This window comes from Lissotriton helveticus, chromosome 8, assembly GCF_964261635.1.
Source record: "Lissotriton helveticus chromosome 8, aLisHel1.1, whole genome shotgun sequence".
Taxonomy (NCBI): Eukaryota; Metazoa; Chordata; class Amphibia; order Caudata; family Salamandridae; genus Lissotriton; species Lissotriton helveticus.
In genome coordinates, this window is record NC_136069.1 from 62,389,096 (window position 1) to 62,415,915 (window position 26,820).

The following is a 26,820-nucleotide window of genomic DNA, read 5'->3' on the forward strand; positions in this document are numbered from 1 at the left end:
TACCTATAGGTACCTATGTGATCTTTCAAATGATATCTCAAGATTACAAGTGGTAAAACAACAGCAAGCTCTAATCCCAACCGCTGCCACCAATGTGAGACTAGTTGGCCTGGTATATGACGTTCACTATTCTAGTGAACACCTTGCACCAGTCCAAACAACCCTTATGGTGATGGTTGTAAGTCAACCTTATAGACCAGCTATCCTAGTGGTAGCGTGGACAGAACAGTCTTAGGCTAAAAGACTCTTGAGTTCGTGTAAAGCCAGCTGTTTTACCATATGTAACCCCTTGAATATCAAATGAAAGGACACAACACAGGATATATAAAATATATATGTACTTATTTACTAACACACTCCTCTGAACTCTTTTAATGAGATCAGAGACCAGAGCACTTAACAAGATACTTAGTCAGAATACGTTAAGTTGCACAATTTACGGTTAGGCCCTAGGGGCGAAGCAAACCATATATTAAGAAAGTGGTATAAGTGCCACGTCACGAGAAAAGGAAAGGCCTAGGGAATCGCTGGTGCTACACCTTCTGAACCTTAGTTTAGAAGTAGGAGGCCCACAGGAGGCGCGTGCAGTGTCTTTACACACACCCGTGAGTCAATGCAAAGTCAATGGGAACTTAGAAATTAGATTTAGAAGGATTTAGGACACTTCCGGTTTAGCTAGGAGGAAACAACTAAAAACCTAGACACTTGGATAGTCAATACCCTTGGGAGCACCGAAGTACTCGCGTTACCTCACCCACGGACGGCGGGTGCATAAGTGTGAAGATGTGTCTGGTTTCGCCGTTGAATAAAGATGCCTTTGAAGAAAGATGCTGCAGGCGACCAGGAGGAAGATGTCCGGGTGGATTCAAGGGTGGATCAAAGATGAAGAGGACCTGAAAGCAGAGGGGACAGAGTCTGGGTCACTAGCCAGTGACCGGGTGGAACCAGGAAGGAACCAGACGACGTCGAGGAGCAATCAGGTGCTGTCTTGAAACTTGTCTTGGCAGCCACGTGGACCAGGAGGTGTCGACGACAATCAGGTGCTTTAGATGAGCTGTTCCACGAAGGTTCTCGCAGATGGAGGGGTCGACTTCCGGATTGGAGTAAACAAGCCTTGGCAAAGGCAATCCATGCAGGATACAACAAAGGCGACCAGCAAGGTCTGAGGTGCTTCACCCTTGCAGGGAAGCAAGGGCCAGTCTGGAGCAACCAGACCAGCGAGGTGGTTCAAAAGGTTTGTCGTCACAGAGGCTACTAGCCAACGGGCCAGCAACCGGACAACGCGTCGAGCAGAACACAAGCAGAAGGGCCCCACGCAAAACTCGTGGAGTGTGGAGGGCTGATCTTCGGTGCAGGTGGAGCTCGGGTTCGGGGCTTCTCAATCCCCAGTGCACAGCTTTGAGGATGCCTCAGGAGCTGCACAGTTAGCAAGTTGCAGGCTTTCCAAGATGTCCGGTCCCACATGTCTCATCGCCTCCACGGATCTCAGCTATGCTGCAGTCGTGAAAAGAGGGTCAGAGAGGTCTGGAACTCTGTGTCTTGTCAGGCTCTGTGCTTGGGTTCCGATGGGAACATCGACAAAGCAAGCCGTTGATTTGCTGGATGGTGCCTGGTTGCCCAGGGTGGTCACTCCTTGGCCTCAAGGGAGATTCCTCAGTCTTCAGCTTCAGCAGAATGTCGAAGGTCCAGAGTTTCGTGTCAAGTTTTGAATCAGGCTCTCGCAGACCTCTACCCGAACGACTCCTTTGTGACATTTGAAGGTGCCAGGGAGTCGTTTGGATTGTCTGGGGGACAATACCTTCATTACGGTAGCCTCCAGGAGGTGGCCAGGATAACGTGGCCCCAATTCCCGGAAGCACCCTAGCTCACCAATACCCTTGACGTCATTATGTCCTGTGGGAGAGGTAAACGCCTGATTTCCCTCCTCTACTCGGCCATGCGCCGGGATTCGGCTACCCCGGTAGCCCCGGCATGGGGGGCATGGGAGGCGGACCTGGGGGTGGGGCTGGAGCCAGAACAGAGGACGCGAATTGGTCTATTGACCCATAAGGTCTCCTGTAATGCTCGGTTTAAACTTATTCACTTTAATTTCGTCCATCGTACATACATGACACCAGTCTCCCTTCATCGCATATCGTCGGATAGAAGCCACAATTGTCCTAGATGTGGACTGGGGAGGGCGGGCTTCTTGCATTTAGCATGGGAGTGTCCTCTTGTGCAGGATTTCTGGCGACAGGTGGTGCGGTATATCGTTCGGGCTACGCACCTTAGGCTCCTACTGGACCCACTCCAATGCCTCCTTGCCTTGGTGCCCAGACCTAGGAAAAAGAAACTATCGTATAAGTTCCTGCAACTCCTACTGGTCTTAGCAAGGAGACGAGTGGCTATCACTTGGATGGGTCAGAGGGCGCCTGATATTCTAATGTGGTTGAGGGATGCAAGAGAGTGGGCATTGGCGGGGGAGACTCACATGCAGCGCACCCGCAAGGACGACAAATTGCATGATGATTTACTTGCCTGGAGGACGCTGTGTTTGGAGGGCTTGGTGGAGGATGATTCTGATGCCACCAGTGCGGAGTTGTTTTCATCTGATGCCTCGGAGTCTGACTGTGGAGGGGAGGGTGATGGAGAGGAGGGCTGTGAGACGGTGTAGGTGTCCCACGTTGCCACGCTAAGAGACCTTGATATGTTTGTATGTATATTGATCTGATCCCCATAGGTAGATACCGCCGTCCGTTGCATGGACCATACCTGGCCCTCACACAAATGTCCTACTCTATTGAATTAGTACTAGCGATGCCATTAGAGGGGTTAATAGTTGTTATTGAACTGTTTGGGTTTATGATTATGTGTGATGACAAAAAAGTGCGAAGTCACTATTGGGTTCTGTATTAGTGGAGCACGACCGCAAAACCCCCTGCTTATGACTATGAGTTGACCTGTCGCCGCCCAGCCTCCGGGATGTGGGCCGTATATGGCTGTGTAGTGCCGTTGGGGTTGCATATGTCTTATTGATCGTTCATTGCTGATACTAATGCGTTATGCTCTGTGCTGCTTTTTTCTGTGCCTTCGCTATAATAAAAAGATGTTTTAAAAAAAAGTTTCGAATCAGGATTAATCTAAAGTCTCAGGACTCGGCTCCTATCTTTATACAACTAAAGCGGGCTGGATTAATTTCTAGGTCCCTCCTATGGGTGGGACCAGGAAGGTGGGTGGTTACACCCCCTTTCCTTTGTCCAGTTTCGCGCCAGAGCTGGGCTGGAGTGCCCCAGCAACCGGTTTGAACCGGGGTATGCATGGAGCACCTAGGGTGCTCCAGGCAGTGTCTCAATCTATTCAGCCCTCCCTGTCCCAATACACAAATTCCTGTCTGGGGTGGTGCTCGCACCTCTCCAGGCAGGAAATCTATTGTCCAAACCTCCGTGACTGGAAGGACTCCCAGCAGCAGGAGGTCAGACTTGTGTCGGTGGCAGCAGCGTCCATTATGTGACGCTGGGGCTCTGGTTAACTTTAACCGGGATAGTCAGCATCAACATGTCTTCTCCCTCTAGAGGGGTGGAATGCTACCCCCGTCGCCAGAATTGGCAAGGGGGTAGTATTCCAAAGCGTATGACACCTTACACAATATGTTTGGATAAAGCCAAACCAAAGTTAGCATTTAACCGCGAGGTTCATAATGCACTTAAGAGTATATGGTATGGCAATATCATAGAACAGCTATAAGGACATGGTTCCGAAAGCTGCAGACAGGCTCAGCTCACGCTAGAGCACCATCTCACAGATAACCAAGCACTCTGTCTCCAGGATTGTTAAGGCCTGCCATAGGAGTGACTTATAGGTTACTGTGTGTCTATATATAATCAATCAATCAATCATTGCATTTATATAGCGCACTACTCACCCAGAGGGTCTCAAGGCGCTGGGGGAGTGGGGTCCGCTACTGCTCGAACAGCCAGGTCTTGAGTTGCTTCCTGAAGGCGAGGTGGTCCTGGGTCAGGCGTAGGTGGGTGGGGAGGGAGTTCCATGTCTTGGCGGCGAGGTAGGAGAAGGACCGTCCCCCTGTGGTGGCTCTTCGGATGCGGGGGACGGTGGCGAGGGCGTGGCTGGTCGATCGAAGCTGGCGTTTGGGAGCGTAGAAGTTGAGGCGGCTGTTGAGGTATCCTGGGCCTTGGTCGTGTAGGGCTTTGTGTGCGTGGGTGAGGAGACGGAAGGTGATTCTCTTGTTGACCGGGAGCCAGTGCAGGTTTCTCAGGTGTCCGGAGATGTGGCTGCGACGGGGGATGTCCAGGATGAGTCGTGCTGAGGCGTTCTGGATCCGCTGGAGTCTCTTCTGGAGTTTGGCGGTGGTTCCGGCGTAGAGGGAGTTGCCGTAGTCCAGACGGCTGGTGACGAGGGCCTGGGTGACCGTCTTCCTGGTCTCGGTGGGGATCCACCGGAAGATCTTACGTAGCATGCGCAGGATGTTGAAGCACGACGAGGAGACGGCGTTGACTTGTCTGGTCATGGAGAGGGAGGAGTCCAGGAGGAAGCCCAGGTTGCGTGCGTGGTCCGTTGGTTTGGGTGCGCTGCCTAGGGCGGGGGGCCACCAGGAGTCGTCCCAAGCGGCGGGTGAGGATCCCAGGATGAGGACTTCCGTCTTGTCCGAGTTCAGTTTCAGGCGGCTGTTCTTCATCCATTCGGCTACCTCTTTCATCCCTTCGTGAAGGTTGGCTCTGGCGGTGGCGGGGTCGTTGGTGAGGGAGAGGATCAGCTGGGTGTCGTCGGCGTAGGAGATGATGTTGAGGTTGTGCTGGCGTGCGATGTCTGCGAGGGGGCTCATGTAGACGTTGAAGAGGGTTGGACTGAGCGAGGAGCCTTGAGGAACGCCGCAGATGACTTCGGTGGCTTCGGATCTGAATGGAGGGAGGCGGACTCTCTGTGTTCTTCCGGCGAGGAAGGAGATGATCCACTCCAGTGCCTTCTCCTGGACTCCGACGTTGCTGAGGCGTTGTACTAGGGTACGGTGGCAGACAGTGTCGAAGGCCGCGGTGAGGTGGAGGAGGATGAGGGCCGCTGTTTCTCCGTTGTCAAGCAGCGCTCGGATGTCATCGGTGGCTGCGATCAGGGCGGTCTCGGTGCTGTGGTTGGTCCGGAAGCCAGACTGCGAGGGGTCGAGGGATCCGCTCGTCTCGAGGAAGGCGGCCAGCTGCTTGTTGACGGCCTTCTCGATGACTTTTGCAGGAAACTGGAGCAGCGAGATGGGGCGGTAGTTCTTGAGGTCGGCCGATGGCTTCTTGAGTAGGGCGCTGAGTTCGGCGTGCTTCCAGCTCTCCGGGAAGGTAGCGGTGTTGAAGGAGGTGTTGATGATGTCCCGCAGGTGGGGTGCGATGACAGCGTCGGCCTTGTTGAAGACGTGGTGAGGGCAGGGGTTGGTCGGAGATCCGGAGTGGATGGAGTTCATCGTGCGGACGGTGTCTTCGGTGCTGATCGGAGTCCAGGTGTGGAGGGTGGTGGTAGGGGGCGGTGGTTCGGTTGTGTCGTTCGTCGGTTGAGTGCTGAAGCTGTTGTGTATGTCCGCGATCTTGTTGTGGAAGTAGGAGGCGAGGGAGTTGCAGAGGTCTTGCCAAGGGGTGATGTCGTTGTTTCCGGCGTTGGGGTTGGAGAGCTCTTTGACGATGTTGAAAAGTTCCTTGCTGTTGTGTGCGTTGTTGTCCAGTCGTTCCTTGAATGCAGTTTTCTTGGTGGCGTGGATGAGTTGGTGGTGTTTTCGGGTGGCGATATATAATATATAAGGGTAGCTATAGGAATACTATACCTAAGCAAGTGGTGATTACACGTCCTTGCCCCAGCTGAGTGATCAGCCAGTTGTGTCAGTTTGAGTGGCCAGCCAGGGGTGGCATAATACATGCTGCAGCCCCTGGTAGGCCTTGGTTGAACCTATGCCCTGAGTACCTAAGGTACACTTCTACAGGGGCTGGCAAGGTGAACCAATTCCCAATTGGGTATGTACCTAGAGTACGTGATGTAATTTTAGAGAGAGTGCATCTGGGCTGTGGGTCTGATTAGCAGGCCCACAGCCACATCTAAGTCGAAAACCAGTAAAGCAAAGCAAAAAGTGGGGGTAACCATAGGAAGCAGACCCTATTCTCCTACAATGCTGGTTTCTGATGATGGTCTTGACTATACATCGTTGACGCTGGTCTTTCATGCCAGTCTTCAATATACACAGTTGACACTGGTCTTTGATGCTAATCTTGAATATACACTGTTGACACTGTTTTTTTATGTTGGTCATGAATATACACAGTTGATGCTGGTTTTTGATTCTGATCTTGAGTATACTCTGTTGACGCTAGTCTTTGGATAGATGCTGGTCTTGAATATACATGGTGACGCTGGTCTTGGATTGATGCTGGTCTTAAAAATACACTGTTGATGCTGGTCTTCACCTTCTAAGTGTAGATGACTGTGCTGCCCATATGATGCCTGCCCGCTGCCTCAAAAGTGCAAATGTAAGCATCTGTTTCTACTTGATTTACAGATTGAGGAAGGCAGATCTACCCAGCCTGCTACAAAGTAATTATAAGAAAAAATCCAAAACTAGTTGGATACATGTATTTCCGAAAGCTATCAGGAGCTCTACAAACTGAACTACGCACCAGTGGTTAAAAAAGAAATATCTACTAGTAGATTGAATCTCCTTCCAATCGCAGTTAACAAACCACCACTATGTCGGTTTCTCTTCTCTACTTTGACATGCATTTTATAGAAAAAACTTTTTTCTAAAATCATAGAACCAAATTATCTTCTTTCAATGAAAAAAGAAGCAACTTAATTAGCATTCAGAAGCTAAGAATAAAGCTAAGGAAATAATTTATTTTAAAAGATTGAATTTACTGCATAAATATGGAAACATGTGAGGACAATTTGTAGCTTACCTACCGAATACATGAGGTATGTAATTATTATTGTAATGATGAATTGTTTCTAGAGTATATTCATTTTTTTCTTTTTCAAAGCCAATAAAAGAAAAAGATTGATGTTGTGACTAATTGCAGTCAAGGTTCCAATCTCATCAGACTTTTTGCTGCCTTCCTGGGACCATTTACTAACTCACCAACGAATTCCTGGCCAGGGTAATCCCATTTGGGTGCATAGAGATCTCTGTCACAAGTGTGGAGTCTTTTGCATCTGTAAATGTCACTCAAGGAGTGGGAAAATGGCCTCCCCATCAGAAAATTGTAAACATGGACGTTTGTTGGCTTTCGCAGACTGGTGGGAAGGGGAATGGAGCCCTACAAGGATTTGCTGGGTGTGTAGGAAGGGGGTTTCTCCACAGAGAAAATAATTATCCTGTGGAGAAGAAAAAACAAAAAAGAACACGCACAGGGAATCCTTTTTCCACTACAAGGAGTTCTCCACTTTACATAACTCTGAACAGCAGGAAGGGGGTCCTGTTGAGAATGTCAATATACAAGGTATAGTTTTGTCAATTATCTATAACTTGCACCCCCATCGCGCACTGCTTATAATCTCACAAACTGTCTTGAGGACCGTGGTTCTCACTAGCAATTTGAATAACATTGTTGTTTAATTCTAATGAGTCATGTCAGCAATAATGTCATTTAAAATGTCATGCGTGATGTAATATGTGAAGCCATAAACAGTACATGAAAGGGGTGCAACACTTAACTATAACGCAATATATATTTTATATTCACTTCTTATGTTGCTTTTTTCCATTTAAAGGAGAGAACTAGACTATAATTTTGTTACAATTTTTTTGTATAAAATGCATGTCAAAGTAGACAAGAGAAATAGACATGAGGTGGTTGGTATGTTCATTTTTACCAGTGATTCTCTTCTTGCATGTGTGATCGGAAGTAGATTCAATCTAATAGTAGATATTTGGATTTTACCACTGGTACGTAGCTCAGCTTATAGAGCTCCTGACGCCTTTCAGAAATCCATGTATCCACTACCTTTTAGGATTTTTATTATAATTACTCTGTAGCAGGCTAGGTCGATCTTCTGTATAGGGCTAGAAGTAATACCTACGCAGTAAAGGCAGCCCGGATGGAAAGACCAATGATGCAAGTATTCCCTTTAGGTACTTTCCAGCAATGTAATGTTAATCTAAAACACTGAGAAGCAACAACTGGCATTGATTGAAAACTACATGGTGCCATAAATTACTAAAATCTTCCCTCTTATTTTTGAAGTTCAAGGGCTCAAACCTACATAGATAGAAATATGTGTAATTAGACCAATTATAAACTCCCCTATTTTGCTAACCGCCTTCGTAGCAAATTGTGCAAATCCTGCAGTTCCTATACCAGCAGCATGGATGCCCGTGGTACCTCTGCTTTTGTTATTACTATCGAAATTTAGCATTCTAGTTCTTTATTAGAATTCTTTGTTTTCTGAAACGAGGCTGTACAATTAAAGTGTACCCTTGCTTTAGTTTTATGGACTGCCATTCATAAATTATGATTATGATTAAGAATGATGGTGATTCTTTGGCCGTATTGTTAATTTGCACCGCATAATGCAAGGCGGCAAGCATTTGAGCGGACCGTCCTTAGGAAACATGAAGACCAACTTTGTTTAAAAACCAAGTAAAAAGCTTGAGACAAAATTGTTTCCTCTCACACACTATGCATCACTCACTGGAATCAACATTTTTAATTTTTACATGCTGCAATTTTTTTTAAGCTTCACTACACTTTCTGAAATCAGTGTTGAGACACTATTAATACTTTAATAGTTTAAATTTAAATGAAAACTATTAATACCTGTTTTACAGGCCCACTCTAACGACCTTGAGAAATAGCTATCATCACCTGTGGATGTAATTAAACATTCATAATGCCCCATTAAAAAACAGTGTCTGGGAGTTGCATATCATGTAGTCCCTCACTGGACATTATCATGAGAAAAGTATTAAGGGTCTGATTTACAATACAAAGGAAATATTTCTTTCAATAAATGAGATTTTATCGCAGTATTCATGACAAAACAGAACTACCAATAATCTCGCATGGCTGAATCATATGAACAAAGAAGCTTTGTTAAAGTGTTTCTGGGTAAAATGCTGTCCAATTGTGTAATGTGGTAGCAAGTTGATCTTGTTCTTGGGTTGATAAAAGTTATAAGCAAGAGTAAATGCACAATTTGATAAAACACAATTAAATGTGAGTAGATAAAGGGGTTGAGAGAGGTGTAAAAACAACATTATCTTCCTCACCTATGTACCGTTAGTGGTAGTTTTCTTGAATCAAATATGATTAAATTGATTTGATGGAGAAAGGTAGATAGTGTGTGTGTGTGCGTGAAGAGCAAGTACTACTGGATTTACATGGGTAAGGATTGTACCATTCGTGGGGAGATGGGGGGCCAGAGTTCTGTGGAGGCGGGGGAGTGAGGGGTTCAGGAGCTTTTCCGTCTCAGATATTATTCAGTTAGCTGAAATAATTAAAGGATGGTGTATGAGAAAAAGGGTGAAATTGGATCAGGTGTGCTCAAAGGTTGGATTGGATATCTCAACTTTAAATGGTAGTTTTATATTCACAAAGACCAGGAAATCTTTCACCACCATGTGCACAAAAGGTAGGTCTGCACAAAGTAGCTGCTCTATTTTCACAGAATGAAAGTAGAACAAGCCCAGCCTTGGACAGCAGAATATGATTTCCCTTTCCACGGGCGGCAGCACTATCCTCAGCCTTAGGCGGCCCTTTGTGTCTCAACCATTGTCAACTTACTGGAACCCGACCTCAAAGGTAGCTCTACCGTAGACTGCATCCAAAGTCTTCCTTTGAGTATTGAGCTGTTAAACTCGCAAGTTAACTCTGCCTTGAAATTGCTCAAATAACGCTCTCATACAGTATCTTTTCTATTGTTATTTCCTTACAGAGGGAACAAGAGATAGCAGCTAGAGCAAAAAGAAAGGAGGAGAAGCAGAAGGAGAGGCTAGCCTGGATAGCCGAGCAGAACGAACAGGGCATTGAGCTGACTGAAGAGGATCTAGCTGAAAAACCAGAGAAAGAGCCTGAACTTCCACCAATTTACATCCCGGAGGAGCCCAGCCCTATTCTCACCGGATTTTACTCCACACCCAACAGGTTCTGGCTGTCTCTGGTAATATGATTTGTCATCTTCATGTTTAATGCTCTCAAGCCTTGACTACAACCCACTATTGTTATGCAAATATGTTGGTCAACATAGATGTTGATCAATAGTGTCAGTATTTAAGAAACAAGAATCAGCTTTCATATTGTAATCTTGCCCTGCAGGTTGTTCTTCATGTAAAGCGAGGCTAAACAAATGTACATGTGGGCTGAAAAACGTGTATATAGTAGACATGTATACGTTTTCCACTGCTGTCATCTTTCAAAGGGTAGACTACAGGTATCCAGGCTGGTACTGGTCTGGATTTTAGAGGAAGCCTCTGCTTCCTCAGGCATTTTTAATTTGTTCTGCTCCAAGGTAGCTTGCATTGCAGGCCACCAAGAGATCAAGTCCCTCATTATGAGTTCTGTGGATTTTGGTGCATTAATATCAGCGGGTCAGAATTCCAAATTATGGTGGGAATTCATACAGCAAAATCCATTGATTTTTAGCTTTCTTTCCTGAATGAGAAGTAACTACAGGAACTCAGAGTGGAGGTAATTGGTCCTATTCCCTGTGGTTTTCCCTTACTCTAGAGTGAAAATTGCTCAGACATTTTCCATTTGCTCTGTGCATGTGGAAACTATCTGGGAAAGGACCAGTAGGTACTTTGGGGGTGTGGAGAAAGGGTTGGTCATGATAGACTTGCATCTGTTCAGGGGGTAGTCTGTGGCAGGGGTCAGATGGGGCTGGGCTATGATGCTATTCACGATCACTGCCGCTGCAGTAGTAAACACCAGCCCACTGTCTTTGTGACTGGAACAAATCCGCCCGAGCCTGCTGGATTGTGTCTGGGGGTTATCACTCCATATACAGTTCCAGCACTCGTAATGAGGACCTAAGGGGTCAATTCGACTGTTGAAAAGTTGAGTGCGCTACGGGGGTGTAGGCGCATCCCTGTGGTGGGCACACTTATGTGGAGCTGTGTGTGGTGAGACAACACAGTGGTTTCCATCACAATTGTTTGGAAACCACTGTGTTGTCTCACCACACACAGCTCCACATAAGTGTGCCCACCACAGGGATGCGCCTACACCCCCGTAGCGCACTCAACTTTTCAACCATTCAGGACGTACCCTGAACAGTTACGCCGCCTGTAGGAGCACCTTTACCTTGATACTCTGTTCACCTTTTTCAAAAAACTTTGATAAACAAGCGGTGCGCCACGCCCATTTCATTTGGTCAATTCGACTGTGCCATCTGTGGATGCAACAAATGTACTTTAGGCATAGTTGAGTGGCCGACTCAGCATTCTTTTTTGTTCTGCACAATAAATCCTTTGGGGTTTTATTCTGGAGAACAAATTAGGGCTAGGCAACTATAACTGTAACCTGCTTGCTCTGTGGTGGATGAGCTTCCAGGACAAGGATTTGAGCTGGTGGATGTACTTGGCCTTCCCCACTTCTAAAGGGGGCAGCTGTCTTTGAGGTGTTTTGGTTAATTGCCCATCCAGGGCTGAATGAGCCCCTAAAACTGTGATTCATAAAATCAAAGGATCTCAGTCAGAGGTGCCAGTCTGTGGTATGCTCGGTCAGATGAATCCAACTGGTGGCTGCTGCCTCTTCAAACCAGATCATGGAGAGACTGATGCTGGGTATGATGTGAAGTGTCTATGTGTGGGTGTCAATAATGTGCTTAGAGGGCACAATGATTGCTTCCTTTCTGGTTGTTTAAGTCCACTCTCCATTGGCAACCTTCAGTTCCACCATCTTGTACCTGGGAGAGCGCATAGCTATCTGGGTGGTCTGCTGAACATTTATCCATATTCTGCCAGACCAAAGACATCTGCCTGACAGCATCGCTTGATTTCCCAGTCCCATGTGTGTTGTTTTTGGCATTGCCTGCCAATGGAGAGACTGTGCATTGTGTCTACGGTAGGGCTATTCTAGGAATCTTTAACTGTGCATCAATTCATACCTACCCATTTACCCCATTGAAAAAGATTAGGTAGGAAGCCTGAGAAGTTTTCTTGACTACGCGAGGAGTTTGACTTTTCAACAGTGTTTTCCTTTTGGGAGCAAAGGAGCCTCCTCTGAGCCATAAATATCCGCTGCCAGAACTCAACAAAATGTATCTCTATTGTAAGGGAGGCGGGAACCTGCAAGACGCATTTTAGGACTGCTAGTCTGGTGAACTTGCAATGCCCTGCCCTGCCTCACATAATTTCTGACTTTGTGGATCCCTCATGCCCAAAGCCATCCCTTCACCCTCAGTCATAGATCGGTTTGCCGATGGTTCAGATTGTCAACTTTGATTGTAGAACTGTTTGCTCCGTCACTCTTGCCTCGATTCAGAGATACTGTGGTTCTAACTCGAAGATTGGCCTTTTCCAAAGTAACCATTTCTAACTTGAAATATGCTTACCTGATAGAGACATCTTGCCACAAATTCCTTAACTTGTCAATTCTCCCCAGGTGTTAGACTGGATTTGGAAATTTTTTAACAGTACCTCTGTGCGCCGGGGGTCCACGGCATTCGGCACTGCCATGACGTCTCTCCGGGTTTGAACTCTGCGATACCATACAAGTCCTCTCTGGTGCGCAGATGTCAGTTTCTTCTTTTACGCGCGGTAACACGTTGCAATGTAGTCTCTGTTCGGTCCTCCCATTCTTTAACGGAGGACATCAAAAAAGACTCGACCATGTATCTCCCTCCTTATCCTGGACCCGAGGCTACCATGACCCAGATGCAGGCATACTATCATGCTCTGCATGCCTTTTTTGGGTCCATGGAGGTAGGGGATACTCTGACTGGAAACACTCCGGCGGGTTAGCCCTCGGCGCTGGACCTCGACTCCGAGCCTGGGGTCATCACGGCGTCGGGTCAGCCCCATGCAGGTTCCAGTTGTGACGCCGGTTGCATCGGATGAGGTGGTGCAGTAGGCAGATACGGCGCCGTCCCGACGTCGGTCGTCGCTGGAGGCACTGATCATGGTGCGTGATGATACGACGACGCCACCCGATGCTGATCGACGCCCGATATGCCGCTCATAACCACTGTGGCTCCGGTGTCTTCTCCTTTACATTCTGAGGGCAAAGCTGGCTCTGTTGCCGTTTCTCCAGCATTGCAAGGTGGCTCAGATGATGCCGGTGACGTTGACTGCATGGTTGGTCTGGTTGAGCCTCCTGTGGGAAGTTCTTGGGCTACAATGGGTGAGTATGGTAGTCTACAACCCTGTCCTATTTCTGATGTGCTTTCTCCACCACAAATGGCGACAGAGGCTAGTGCAGCTTTTACTGAGGTTATAAAGAGAGCTGCTGATGTCTTGAAATTGCCAATTTTTTGTGCTGAATTTGTCATCTGATCCCTTCATCAGGGTGTGACAACCCTTACTGCCCTATGGAGAATCTCTATGTGATATTCTTTGGGCAACTTGGACGAGGGCAGTAACCAGAGTCTCTGTTGATCCTGCTATTTCTCAATGTTGTCGTCCTGCTCCGGGCGACCCTGTCTGTATTTCTTGACGCCCTACTGATAAGGGGTTTGTCGTGCAAGCTGTTACAACTTCGCCAAATCCAGATATCTCTCCTTTACTTCTACCAGGTAGAGAATCTAGGTGGTTGGATCTCAGTGCTGGAATATCTTTGCTTCGGCTAATTTGGCCTTGAGATCATCAAGCATGTCTTGTGTTTTAGGAAGGGACTCTGTCATCCCTGACTGAAAGGGTCAGGGCGGAACTCTCACAGCTAGCATTAGATGGCCGTAAGATGACTAAGTTTAATATTAAGTCGGCAATGGACACTGCGGATTCTATTGGCAGACACGCTTGGTTCCGAGAGTCGAAATTCCCAGATAATGTTTGGGAGAGTTTGAAGGATATGACCTTTGATGGTGTTCATTTGACAGCCATGCAGATCCGGCAATACAATGCCTCATAGCTGGCCACTTGTAGCTTGGCCTAATCAGGTCTTTTGTTTTTCTTTTATATAGCAACGGTCGTAGATTGTTAGGTTTAAGGATTTAAATCCTGCCTCTGCTGTTGTTGTACTTTGTGGTGTTGAAGTATTAAGTGCTACTTTCTTAAGGTGAGAGTGTTTGACTCCATATTGGATTATTTTAATCCCCGGATTGTGTTTGCAGCTGTGTAGCTGATTTGTTCTTTTATTTTACTCTGATGAGGAGCTTAGTCTCAAGAGTTCATACCTTTTTTGGGTATACGTCTTACTCTACGTGGAGTATTGGCTTGCAATTGTATAGCTCTTTAGGTGTTCTACGTTCATAGTCTCTTTGTTTCCCATTAAATAGTTTTCTCTGAGTACTCTGTCTTGTTTTGGTTATCACTTGGCTAATCAGCTTAGGCCTTCTTGGACTTCGTTATATGCTTTTATAAGTGCTATTGTAGTCAGCTAATAGCCGTTCTTTTACTCTTGCAATGCCCTTGTTGGGGTTCTGTTACATTTACACACTCTTCTGTTTTTTCCTAGCCAGAGTAATGAGTGCAGTTTGTTTTCTCTTCTTGAGCGGACTGCATGTTTATTAGTGCTTCAATTTTTGAAGAGTTGTGCTGGTAAATTCAGAGTTATGGTGTTTTCTTTGGAATACACAAGTTAGTGGCCTCCTCCTTTGAGAAAATGTATAGGTTTTTCCTTTGTTCAATTTTGGAACATGGCGTGTGAACTCTGTGTCTTAAGCTGTCCCATGGGCAGTGTCTGAAGCAGATAAGGCTGTTTTCGGTCATGCATTTCATAGGAGGAGGTTTTTAGGCTTTATGGAAAGCTCTTCTTGTTATTCTCCTCCAATACTTTTTGCATATGTTATTTCCGTCTGAAGGTTAGATATTACCTGTCTTATTGAGGTATGTATCTAATTTTCTTGCTTAACAGTTCTTGAGAGTTCATGACTGTTGCTTCTTTAAGAAGTGAAAAAGATGTATATATAGCCCTTTTTATATGTACATATTTATATAAGTCCTTGTCAGACTTGCGATCAAATTTTGTTTTGTATCACAATTTTGGTCGTATGTGCTTGTTGCTGACAAGGATTCATTTTATGTATGGTTTCTTTTTAATGTTTTGCTGCCCTGATAGGTGCGATTCCTTTTTCAATATTATTGTAAAGTGCTTTTGGACTGATTTTTCAGTTCTATTTAGCTATTAGGTATACAGAGTATACATGGTTGTGTGCATATGTGTTACACATATTTGGTCTTCGATATTTATAAAAATAAATAAAACTGAAAGATTTTAATGTGAGATGTGGTTGTTTCTCTTTTCTTGTTTGTCTTGGTGCCTCAAGTGTGTCCACAACTCGAAGTCATGTTCATGTCTGTTGGACCATGGCACTGAAGGCCATGCGGGGGCAAGCTTTGTAGATCCTTGCAATCCGGCAGTAGTCATTGGCCAACAAAATTTTGTGAGTTGTCGGAGTCTCTGGTGATACAAATATGTATATATGTCCATATATACATTTTTGTGGCAAATTTTCATACAACTGGCATAATTAATGAATCTCTATACGAGATTAAATCTGTTTGGTGTCATTTTAGCGTCTTTATAGTGCATTATGTAACCTTCGAGTGGTCATTTTGTTGAAACAAAAATCTTTATACCAAGTAGCTATTATTGTTGATTTATTTTTTTGATTCTCATTCATCTTGGTATAATGGGAACAAGTTCTGAGAGTCCTTCTTTTTGTACTTTGTCATGATAGTTCTTTTTCTGATAGTTCTCTACTGTCATGAAGAATGCAGACTTGGCCCTTTTGGTCAACGAGTTGTCTTGACCCTTGAGGGATAGATGAGAATTTCTGTTAACTGTCAGATAGTTGTTTAAGGGTTAACCCATTTTTTCCTCAATGTCTGATTCCTTCAGGCTTGTGGGGATGTGTATTATTTATATGATCTGTGACTGTGATCATGGGTTCTATTAAGAGTCAATCTCTTGTTCTGCTATTCCGGTCGGTTGCTAGTTATGAACGACTGGTTCTCTTTGAGAACATTTGTAGGTTTAATTCACAGTCCCTCCTCCAGGGGGGTATAGCTATGGTATTTAATTCACAAGTTAAGGAATCTGTGGCTAGATGTCTCTATCTGATGTACAAGTTACTTACCTTTGGTAACGTAATATCTGGTAGAGACACAGTCTAGCTGCTGATTCCTTAATGTGCTGCCCATCTTCCTCACTCTGCAAACGACTTATGGGGTAAGGATTAGACCCTTTTTCAGTACTGGTTTTATATACCGGTGATCACTGTGTCAACTGAGGTTGGGACTCAACCAAACCCCTTAGACTGGCCGTATAGGTTTTGCTTAGATGTTGCCCCATCATCCACTTCCAATGTGAGTGATTGGTAGAGTGGGGGTGTTTTCTATTTTACAGTGGTTTAAACACCAGTGAGCAGTGTTGATTCATTTGGTTCTTTCTTTGAAATTCTTTGTCGAGTATCATCATTCTTTGTATTAGCACTGTCACTATATCACGTAATGATGTTATTTAACAAACAGCTTGGTGTTTTTTTTATTGGTTTTGTTCTGCTATTACCATGCCATTCATTACCATTGGTAAATGGTCTGTAGAGTATAAGATTTTTAATTCCCTTGCATACTGTTTATACACAAGGATGCAGGTTTTTACGTAGCCCTGTGCTTCGTTGATTCTTTTTGGGGTTTTCTTTAAACTCCATGTCTGGTATTAATATACCATTTGATTTTTTTTTCTTTATTAATGTTTCAAAGATTTTTGATCTTTTTGACACACTGTTTCCACGACAAGTTTCTAAAGTGGCTCCGCGTACTGACGCGGAAGATTTCACAGAAGAAACTGACATCCGCGCACTGGAGGGGACTTATATGGCACCAATGATGTCACATCCGGAGACGATGTCATGCAGAGAATTAAAAAAAGGTTAAGGAATCTGCGGCTAGACTGTGTCTCTACCAGATATTACGTTACGAAAGGTAAGTAACTTGTACGTCTAGAGGAAGCCAATGGTGCCATGGGTAACCAAGCAAAAATCTGCACCTGTACCAGCTGTTTTTGAGATATTGACATTTAAAGTTTGATACTCCTTGAGCGTCAAACAGTCCAGTTACAATTTTAGTATGTCTCCATCAAGAACGGTGGCTTTGAGAACAGTTAGGATCTACAATATGTGTTTCCTGAATTGTGGCAGATATGTCTTGCACACGATATACTGAACCCCGCGTAGTCAAGTTACAAGGTTCTTTCAAGAGCATTGACTCTTTCTGAATCCATGGTGTGTCAAGCCAATAACTTGTTTTGCAGTTATGTAAGAATCCCACTTCATCATTGGATGATCTGGGTGACGGAACTTCCAATATTTTTATGATATCTAATTTTAGCTGCTGTACTTCACTGTGGGTTTCTAAAATAAACAATCTATTTTAAAATAAATTGCAGTGTCATTTAATTTATTCTGTGAACCCATGTTATCTCTGAGTAGCACAGCCTACATTATCTCCTGAGTAACCCTTAACTAATCGCCCCTACCCAAAAAAGAAAGCAACTAGGTTGTCCAACTTTTTTTGCATGCCAAAAAAGAAAGTAACTTGGGTATCCAATTTGCTCGTATTGGCTTTTGGGGCCCTCGGACCGCACTGGTGAATGACCCTATTCTCTAAGGTTACTGTCCAGTAACTATTTGCTGCCCCACGACCCAAACAAAAGGCCTCATAGTCTTTGTGAACACAAATCGGTGTCCTAATGATGCTCTGATTGCTTCTGACTCTTCCTTCATCATATCAATCGGTATGTAAAACAGGTGTGTCCACTTCATTAGACAAATGCCCTGTTGCTTATTTAAACACCTAAGGAAATAAGTTCCAAGGTTAGCCCCTCTGTGCCCCTCCTCTGGGAGTGGCTACACAGGAACATGCCTACCACAGTCCCATCTGTGTAAATGCTCCTTCTCATTGGTTGATGCTGAATTCACCTCATAGAGAATGACGTCTTGTGAGAACTGGGGATGTGCAAGGGAGAATCAGAGTAAACTAAGCATTACTCTATCCTTGTTTTCTTCCCTACAAAAAATATAAAACAACTGAACAAACCACAAAACAGATACATCAGTCTTATATGCTTCAGTCAGAACCGTCATACTGAACTTCGGTACTGAACTGCAAAGGCCCAGTAGATAAAGGGTGATGAACATAAAGGGAGCAACTCTTGTGCCTTTTCTAAACATGCGCTGCAGTCACGCTCCTCTAGTCTCCTCCCAAAGAACAAACATCCCTCTGTTAGAAGCACCTAGTACAGATTTAATTAATCTCATCTTAGCTTTATGTTAGATTAGGGAAATTAAAATGCTAGTACCCAGATGAATGTAGGGGTATTAGCGTATCCCGGACACCATCAAACTTAATAAACATTGTCACAGTGATGGTACGTGATGGTACATCTCCACAACACAGCAGCCAAAACCTGGATTGAGGACTGACTTCTGAGAGAAAACTCTCTGACAGGAGGGCTTGAATAGTGTGGCACCGTGGTGGATATCGCAGTCACCAAGACTACAACCTTCAGAAGGCTGAAACCTTTGCATGCTGGCTCCTACAATGACGACATAACAACATGAAGATGCGTATGACATCGATTTAAAGAATTGGCCTAAAAAGACAAAAATAACATATCCTAGAACCCCATCTTCTCAGTGGGTGCTACTCATCTCCAGGGCTCTTGAAATACTTTGATGACCTTCACAGAACCCACCAGCAGAATATCTTAAATCCTTCCTGGAACAATTCAAGGACCACAGGAGTGCTACAATACCATGGCCTGACTATCTTCCCCGGACTCCCAGTAATTATGAAAAGATTGATGTTTATATTGTTACTGGTATAATTATTCTAGGGCCACAGCCACTGGGGTAATCACGAGAACCACCTAATTGATGTCCAGAGTGGGGGCCTCCTTGATAGTCTGATTCTTTGAGCTCTCTTGGATGACCTTCAAGGAGTCAGACTAAACTTTTATTTATCTCCACAGCAGCATGACTCATTTTAGGTCTAGGCCAGACAGCACTGTATCTGCCTCTTCAAGACATGTTGTATATACTTTGTAGGCTTCAGCCTGGCCGTAGGTTTTCCATTTGCTGGCTCCACCTTTGCTATTCTCTCTCTCCATTTGTCCATGCATTAATGCGTGTTATGCCTTTCCTGTGTTTAGCTCTCCCTGAGAGCATGCACCAATTATTACTATCCATTCACTGCTCCCCTTTTAGCATCTGGTTTCGGAACTACTTATTTCTTTAATTTGGAGCACTTGACACAAGCCCTTGGTCTTTCAATTGCTCCGAGCTCCATTGTAAACAGGGTTGTAAGGGATGTATGACGTTACAACGCATACTTTTACAACGACTACCATTACAACAAATTTTTTACAACGCAAAAACTTTTACAACGCATACCATTACAACGCAAGATTTTACAACGCAAGTACCTTTACAACGCATACCATTACAACGTAAATATTGGTAAGTATATAATATTTTTTTAATATAAATTATTGTAAATTATTAAAATATAATTAAATTGTATTTAATTTTATTTAATTAATTTAATTTAAATATAATTTAAATTTATTTTTACAAATTAATCCTGTACCCCAAAAACCCAAAACTGACCCTGAACCCTAAAAATAATTTTTTTAATTTAAATTATTAAAATATAATTAATTTTTATTTAATTACATTTAATTAATTTAATTTAAATATAATTTTATTTTATTTTTACAAATTAACCCTGTACCCCAAAAACCCAAAACTGTCCCTGAACCCTAAAAATACCCCTTTACCCAAAAACCCAAAACTAACCCTGAACCCTAAAAATACCCAAAAACCCAAAACTGACCCTGAACCCTAAAAATACCCCTTTACCCAAAAACCCAAAACTGACCCTGAACCCTAAAAATACCACTTTACCCAAAAACTGAAAACTGACCCTGAACCCTAAAAATACCCCTTTACCCAAAAACTGAAAACTGACCCTGAACCCTAAAAATACCCCTTTACCCAAAAACTAAAAACTGACCCTGAACCCTAAAAATACCCCTTTACCCAAAAACTGAAAACTGACCCTGAACCCTACAAATACCCCTTTACCCAAAAACTGAAAACTGACCTTGAACCCTAAAAATACCCCTTTACCCAAAAACTGAAAACTGACCCTGAACCCTAAAAATACCCCTTTACCCAAAAACTGAAAACTGACCCTGAACCCTAAAAATACCCCTTTACCCAAAAACTGAAAACTGACCCTGAACCCTAAAAATACCCCTTACCCAAAAACTGAAAACTGACCCTGAACCCTAAAAATACCCCTTTACCCAAAAACTGAAAACTGACCCTGAACCCTAAAAATACCCCTTTACCCAAAAACCCAAACATATAATATTTTAAAAATAATTATATACTTACCAATACTTACGTTGTAATGGTATGCGTTGTAAAGGTACTTGCGTTGTAAAATCCTGCGTTGTAATGGTATGCGTTGTAAAAGTTTTTGCGTTGTAAAAGTTTCGTTGTAATGGTAGTTCGTTGTAAAAGTTGCGTTGTAATGGTTGTTTCCCGTTGTAAGTGGGGGCACAGAGTGTGATACAATCCTTCCCATCTTCCGTGCTTGTTATTTATCTCAATAGCCTCCCAATGATCTCCTTTTTCCCACTCCTATTCCAAGCCCCCTCTTCTACTTGTTTAAATTAAGACTACAAAAACCTTTCCTAGTTTCCAAGTATGATTTGAACTGCAACGGGGTAGAAAGAAAAACTTCCCTGACAGGCAGGCCTGCGTTCTTTGCCTCAGTGGGGTGGCGCCAAGGGAGCCCCACTCGCAGTGTATGCTGAGAAGCTGGGAGTCAGAAGTTATCCGGAGGTGATACAGGAAGAGCTTGTAAGAGACTTCAGGAGAGGAACCCTGAGGGACTTATGTAAAGGGGAACTATACTCTGTAGTTTTAATTTTTTTAATGTATGTAACATTTTCAGTTTTTGCTTTTTTGTTAAACATCGATTGGGTTGGTTTCTTGTGAAACATTTAATGTTGTGTCTTATCCCCTCCTCAGTCGTCGGCCTGGCTGAAGAGCAGGCCGGCCACTTTAAGAAAGCAGCCGTAGCAGCTCTGGCCCCCATGGGTTAATTTGTTCAACCGCCAACATATTTGTCCCCTTCTACTCCTTTTTAGATGGTTAAGGGGATTCGGGCCATTTAAATGACGCGTCTATGGGATATGTCTCTGCTATCTCCCTCCCGCGCTGGTTGGTTTGGGGTCCTTGAGGGGATGCTGCTGGGGGGCAATTCTTTTGTTTACTTTTGTATTTTTAGAAAAGTGGCGTATATATGTTTTTGCAGATGAAAGGTCTTCACTGTGTGCATTGGCTTCACATTCATGCATGTGAAGCTCTGGTTTCCATGTGTATCTGTGCACTGGACTGGTGCTTCAGCACACAGAGAAAAGATGTCCACTGAAAGCTTACTGTCATGCAGAAGACATACTCACGCACAGGGATGCACCGGAGCTTAGTGTGCCCATGCATCTCTGGCATCTGTCCAACAAAGAACACTACATCCCTTACGCTGAAACAAGCCACTCGTTCTGGTTTCAGATATTTAAGGGCTAGGCTTGTTCCATGTCAAAGGCTCTTGCAATTTTGTAGCTTTTCCCTCATCGTCGTTTTTGTTTACACTTTAGTTTGTATGCATAATTAAATGTCCACGTTGCAGCACCTCTGTAGTCTCAGACAATGTGTATGTGGGATGAGCCAGTGTGGCATGGTGTATCACTGATTGGCCATGCGTTGATATTTATATGGAGAAAATAACAGTATGGCTGTTGCCAGTAGCTAGCAGGAAATGAGGGTGGAGGGGCAGAGGGTAAGGAGAGTTGCGGGGGGGGGCCCGAAAAAACAATATACCTTTTCGCCGGCCGTCTCTCTCTGCTTCTCCAGAAATTCCAGAATAAGGAAGCACCCAGGCTCCTCTAAGCCAATCACCATGCTGCAGTTCAGGGTTGTGATTTATCTGAGCGATGTGGATCGAGGCTCAGATGGGGACTAGGGGCCTGGGTATGTTCCCCACCAGGCTTTGTAATACAGCCTGTTGGGGAACATGCAAAGTGTGCATGACTGTTTGGCCTACCCAAGATGGCTGGCCAAGCAATCATGCCCATTTGGAGTGTGCAAACCATTCCTCCCCCTGTGCTTCCATTCCCACCCCGCCCTAACCCAGCCCCGAAACTGTGGAAAAATAAAATTATAATAACTACATTATAATAATTTTATTTTTCCTGCTCAAAGAGCAGTGGGGTGACGCTACTCTGCCTTAGCTGTGTGGGTCTCACTGTAGGTGACAGGAGGGCGAGTTGGCCCCAAAGGGCACTCAAATCAGTTCTGGTATCATCCATGCCTAGCAGAAGCTATGGCATGTAGCAATTCACACACATAGTAACACCAGCACCTTTAAAGTACCAGCAATCCCTGCCTACTGCACTGCCAATTTAAACCTGCTGCCAACATAGTATATTTGCTCCATGAACATGACATCTTTACGTGTACATGCAGGGCACTTGGTTATAGACTTAGCATCTCTGATGATTAAAGCCACCCTCCGAGTCTGATTTGTATAATTCCTCTTTACTTACATTGATTTTGCAGGTCTTTTCAGCATCTGCCTGTGCTCTTGTTGCTTTTGCAAGTTAAACTCTGTAGCATCTGGCCCTACGCTCCAATATAACCACTCCACCCCAATCTACTCCACTCCAGTCTAGCCCAATCTACTCCACTCCACTCTACTCCATTCTACTCCACTCCACTCCAACCTACCCTTTCCACCCCACTTTAACTATCCCACTCTAATCTATCCCACTCTAATCTACCCCAGTCTACCCCACTCTACCCTACTCCATTCCAATCCACCCTACTCTAATCCACCCCACTCTAATCCACCCCACTCCAATTACCCCGCTCCAATCCAATCTACCCCACTCCATTCCAACCTCCTCCATTCCAATAACCCTACTCTAATCCACCCAATCTACCCCACTCTGTCCAACTCCACCCTACCTCAGTTCACCTCACTCCACTCTACCTCAATCTACCCCGATCTAACACACTCCTAACTACCCCAGTCCTCCCAAATCTACCCCACACCAACCTAACCCGACTCCATTCCACTCCAATCTACCTCACCCCACTCCAATCTATCCCACCCCACTCCAATCTATCCCACTCCAGTCTACCCCACTCTTCTCCACTCAACCTACCCCATTTCAGTCTATTCTAATCTACCCCATTCTGATCTAACTCACTCTACCCCAATGTACCCCACTACAATCTACAACACGCTACCCCACTCCACTTTAAAACACTACACGAAATCACCCTACCCCTCCACGCTTCCCCAATCTACCCCACTCTAATCCAATCTACCCCATTTTATTCTACCCTAATCTACCCCACTAAAATTAATTGCTAAAGCCAATAGCTCTTGCATCTGTGAGACCTATTGGCTCTGGCAATGCTTGTTGTTTAAGTGGTAGACTTTGAGTGCAGAAGCTGCCCCACAGCTACTTTCGTCACAGAAACAATTACAGTGGAACTCTCACATATATATGCACACATATATGCCCACACACACATATAGGGTGGCAATTGGGGTAGATGCATTATGAAACATGTAAATCAATTAACAGAGTTAGCACAGCAAGGAGTGCCCCAGGCTACTAGTAGTGAATATGAAATACATAAAAACAATAGAGAAATGGCATTTGCGACAGACCGTGATATGGGTGGATGATACACCCTCGGATGCTGAAAAAGTACAGTGTTGTGCAGGTGATCCAGCGGTAATTTCTCAATGCAAACCCTAATTTACCTCTTTTTTACCGCTGAAAAGTTGTTGGACCCTTGACACCGTGTATTACCTTCAGGAGACTTTACATAAACATGAACAATCCAAACTGCAATTACTATTTAAGCAAATAAAGAGAATTGTGAGTATTTTAAAGGGTTTTAATTTCTAGTTAAGGTTCTCTGACTCTTTATTCATTAGTCGTATATCAATCGGGTTCCAGAATTTGGAAAACAGGAAAAATAGAATGAATACAGAACATATTATAGGTTGCATATAAAGCATTCCATAAAGGAAGGGAATGGGGCATCAAATGTCAATCCGAATTATTTAAAGAGTTCAGGAAAATATCATTCAAGAGTGAGTTTTTTCAAGGCTAATCAATAATTGATAATTGGCAAAAATATCCCATACAGAGAAATACATGCATATGACAAATAATCTTTTCAAACCTAGTTAGTCAGTCAAAGCATAAACTTAGAGTTTTAGCGCATCTAAATCTAAACCTGTTCCCATAGATGCACTCTCTGCCCTGGTCTGTTCAATCTGCCTCTTTGTGCTTCACAGAGAGAGACAACCCGCCCTTCACAAGACCACAGAGGAATGTGATCTGCCTTGCCAAAAATATGACGTGCAAGGCTAGCCTATGCCCCCCACCTCCCTTTATCGCTCCTCGGACGCAATCTACTCCCAGACTGCACCCGTGACGTTTTCGTGCCTAACCCATATGATGTCTGATCTCATCTGCTTCTTCTCCTCTCCTCCCTCTCAGACTAAGGCCCCCTACACGCCCCCTAAGGGGTAATTATTCATACTCTAATTCTTGCAGACTACACTAATAATGTTGCAGTTCTCAGTAGAAACCTGCACTGTGATTGGTTAGCATAGATGAGATGAGGGTCTCACCATCCTGTTCTCATTGCAAATCCAACCCAGCCCTTTTTAACAAAGGAATTGTTAATGCTTAATACAGTCTTATGTTTCACCAGCAATAATTATACAAATATGCAACATTAAGGCAGAAAAATGTATCAGTCCATTTCCTTCTTCCTTCCACATTGCATGCAGGAATGATACTTTCTATAAACATTGGCACGATAACAAGAATGTACAGTTCACTGTGGCCTTGACTCTTTGTCTCTTTCCTTGAGGCAAGCTGGTTCTGCACATGCGTCTCTCATTTCAACACAATTCTCAGCCATGCTGGATTCTTAGGCAGCCATTTTATGGTGGGACCATAAACAAAATAAACACAAATAGAGTATTAATTTATGAAAATAAAACCCATTTTTTTACCTTCCCCATACTAGTACCCTGTATTAGTTATTACCTAGCAAAAGATATTAGTTTAAAGCAGATTTTCTATAATTTGTGCACAACATGCAAAAATGTCCAATGTACAAAATAGCATAAAACATGCACCAGTGCAAATTTTCAAAGCGCACACAGGTATTACATACTCATAGCAACATGCTCTAATGTATTAGATAACTTTTTCATGCAAAATGTGTTTTGCCCCGCGTGTACTGTTGGTGCATGGATAATGGATACACATTTTAAGAAGATGTGTTATGAACTGAATATGCGTTGTCTAAATATGCAACAAAGCCAAAGTCTCTTAAAACAGGAACAGGGGGTGTAGATTACAAGGGAAAGGAGCTAGGAAGAGAGAACACATTCCATGATCATGTTCAAAGCTAAAAAGGCCACTGAAATCACAAGTTTTGTCCACTCTGCAAAAACACATGTTAATTCAGCACAAGCATTTCAGACTGAAAGCATTTACCAAGCTTCATTACATGTTTTTCATTTTAAATGCACCAAAAGTGCCACTTTTAAAAAGCATTTGACTAGGCCTCATTTCCTGTTTCATGTGGCATTTGTTTTTCACTTGCACCTAAATTTGCGTGTCATTTTAAATGCAGTCTGACTGAAACACAAAAATAAAGCAATACCTCACTCCAGATGAAATCTGAGCTACATTACAGGGAGGGGAGAGTAGAGGTGCAGTATTCTCCAGCTAGTGATGCTCAGAATTATTTATAGGGTGTAGGGTGAACACAGACAGAACATCCAGATGGTTTAAGGCGGAGGGTTATGAACATTTGTTGTGAGGAAGAAGTTTCAGTTTCTTCTTGAAGTGTGAGAATGATTCATTGTTCAATAAGTCCTGAGGCAGTACATTCCAGATTCTGGGAGCATTCTCGGAGAAGGAGCGGTTGCAAGATTTCTCTTTCTTAAATTTTGGCGAAATAAAGAGTAGGCTGTGAGAGCTTTGTAGCGGTCTCTGTAGGTCAGCTTTTGCTATCTTATTTGTGATATAGACCTTTTTTCTGTGTATATGGCTTTGTGGGTTATGCAAGCCGTTTCGAGTATAGATCTAGTTTCGTTTGGAAACTAGTTGAGTTTCTTCAGAGTGATGTGGTCAAAGCGACTCTTCCCTGTTTGTAATCTAGCCGTTGCGTGGAGTGCAGCTTTCAAGGGGGATCTGTGTGTTTTTGGGGCACTATAATTGTTGCTTTCCCATACATGGCGTAAATTTGGTTTTGACAACACTTTATTATCAAACGTTATGGAATGAAAGTTATAATCCACTTTACATTCAGTTCTAAAAGCTGCTAAATTTTGAAGTGCATCTAGGAAAATGTGTTCCCTATTCCTGACCCCATATCTAAAGCTGTGCATCTGGGAATGTTCTCCACTCACAACCCATTCAACAGAGGGGCCTTTGATGAAATAGCGTTTGCATTTTTAAACCAATCACGTGTAGGTGGCTCTGTGTGAGAGCTTCAGCTACTGCAAACGGCAAAACAACACAGGAGGTGGACGGAGGTGAGCATGGAAAGGGTCTCTTTACACAAAGTATGGTAGGAATTCCA

The 26,820-nt window shown here is 44.0% G+C and overlaps 1 protein-coding gene across 2 annotated transcripts in view; it reads left to right on the forward strand.

Moving 5' to 3' along the window:
* CFAP44 (cilia and flagella associated protein 44) overlaps positions 1–26,820 on the forward strand; it is a 969,845-nt gene that overhangs the window by 528,762 nt on the left and 414,263 nt on the right. For both annotated transcript variants that reach the window (XM_078656625.1, XM_078656626.1), the window contains one exon: positions 9,892–10,116. In XM_078656625.1, coding sequence (XP_078512751.1) covers positions 9,892–10,116 — 225 coding nt within the window. The remainder of the gene's footprint in view (positions 1–9,891; positions 10,117–26,820) is intronic.